The following is a 1,915-nucleotide window of genomic DNA, read 5'->3' on the forward strand; positions in this document are numbered from 1 at the left end:
AGTTGCAGATTGAAAACGACATAATCCCTTGGATAGAACCCCTGGGCGCTGAATCAATGATCACCTTTTCTCTTGGCTTTAATCAATACCGATTTCTACTGATTTTACAGTGTTTTATCTCTATAAATTACAGCTGTAGTAGTCCAAACAATGGCTTTAATCCGAAGCAAATAATCCAAACTCCGCGTCGTTCCGCTTCTGTTCATGTCAGCCGACCTACCTCATGCCCATGGACAGGCATAACTTATGGACATGCATTTTCATTAGAGAATAAAAGTAATTTCGTCATTACTTATTTGATCTTTCAATAACTTAATAATCAACTAATTAACCGTACCCACAATTTTACATTGTTATTATTGGTATGTTTTAGACTCCAAATTAAGCGATAATGAATAGTTTATACAGACTCTAGCTGCAAGCTAGTAACAATGAGCAGTCAGTACAGGCTCGCGATCTGCGGATTGCAGAAGACGAGCACCTCCACGAGCTGGGCCCTGCCCTCGTCGCCGAACAGGCTCTCCTTCCCGTCCGGCCGCCTCGCGTACGACAGGCCAAGCCGCGAGCGAGCGCTGCGGAGGTCGCCGACGCCGGCGCTGGAGTCGGGTCCAGTGAACACGCCCATCACGGCGGTGAGCGGCGGGCCGATGAGCAGGCCGTCGGCGCCGAACTGTGGCCCGCCGCGGGAGTAGTCGAACAGCGCCGCGCCGCTCCCGCCCACCTTGGGCAGCACCACGGGCGGCGCCGAGACCTCCGTAGATTCCGCCCAGTAGAAGAGGAACGCGTCCAGCGTGTCGTAGTAGTCGTCCGTGCTTCGGTACCCCTCCGGGCTGAACCCGCCGAAACGGAAGCCACCGTCGGTGTAGCCAACGACGACGCAGGGGCCCTTGAAGTCGCACCGCCGGTGGAAGTCCGTAGCACTGAAGCCGTCCACGGTGGCCTTGTAGCAGCACCTGAGCTCACGGTCTGCGCCACCATATTATCAATTTATCATCAAGAACAGTGAACGGAAAACAAAGTTAGTCATTGTGCGCTAAATGTAAAAACAAAATATATGACAATTGAAGTGATTCGCAATGACATGACAAGTAACCACAGCGAGCCAATCAATCGGCCTCTTAATAACCAATTAATCGCCAAAAGGATATGATAATTACCTCTGAGGTGTGTTTTTGCCACGAGCGACATGGGGAACGGTGGCTCGACGTCGTGGTAGGAGAACTGCAGCTGCGGCGGCGGCGTCTCGGTTTCTCTCGCGCTTTTGCCCCAGTTAAAGAAGCTACGAGGGGTGACGAAGGTTGGCCTGCTCGACGCCTTCATGGCCCCGCTGCTCGCCATGAACGCCACCATGAGTCTGCTCAGGCGTGGATGCGAAGCAGATCGATGAGATGACAGGACGTACGGAGATCAAAGCGGGGGAATCATCAATTTCTGCGTACACTGCTTGCCTGGTTGGGATCGGAGAATCGCCGGCTTGGTTTGATAGGTTCCATGCATTGACCGTTGGCGCAGGGGGACCTTATCCGCTGCATACCTGCAGGACGGGAGGAAAACACACGTGTGGCAACCCAGTTGGTCCTGCCTATTTCGCTATCTGGCCACACAATATAGAATAAGGGGTGTTTGAACTGTAGCAACTCTGTTCTCTAATGGGATGGAGTGAACTCCACACCATTTTGGTGAAGTAGCAAAAATGTTACTCCATAAAAAATATTTTCAGATGTAAATATGGAGTTCGAGGTTAATTGCCTAACAATGACACACGTTTCAGAGAAAATAATGTTTCGTTTCTCCTATGTTCTTTTCTCTCCTAACGCATCTTCTTTCTCTTGAACACATCTTTCTCGCATGGAACCCTATCGTCCACCATGGATGCATCTAAGGAGTCTGATCCCATGGGGATCATGGAATTGAC

At 50.8% G+C, this 1,915-nt stretch overlaps 1 protein-coding gene across 2 annotated transcripts; it reads right to left on the reverse strand.

The window, feature by feature from the left end:
• Nucleotides 1–257: 257 nt before the first annotated feature.
• On the reverse strand, nucleotides 258–1,582 carry LOC100275409 (uncharacterized). 2 transcript variants are annotated; one of them, NM_001149486.1, is made up of 3 exons: nucleotides 1,449–1,519; nucleotides 1,158–1,354; nucleotides 258–966 (listed from the first exon to the last, which is right to left on the reverse strand). In NM_001149486.1, exons 2-3 carry the CDS (start codon nucleotides 1,348–1,350, stop codon nucleotides 440–442), a joined length of 720 nt encoding a protein of 239 aa, NP_001142958.1. In that variant the 5' UTR covers nucleotides 1,351–1,354; nucleotides 1,449–1,519; the 3' UTR covers nucleotides 258–439. The 2 variants fall into 2 exon arrangements, with proteins under 2 accessions (NP_001142958.1, XP_008667640.1); XM_008669418.3 differs by having other exon boundaries at nucleotides 272–966; nucleotides 1,440–1,582.
• Between the last annotated feature and the right edge of the window lie 333 nt (nucleotides 1,583–1,915).

Source organism: Zea mays, chromosome 2 (genome assembly GCF_902167145.1).
Source record: "Zea mays cultivar B73 chromosome 2, Zm-B73-REFERENCE-NAM-5.0, whole genome shotgun sequence".
Lineage (NCBI taxonomy): Eukaryota > Viridiplantae > Streptophyta > Magnoliopsida > Poales > Poaceae > Zea > Zea mays.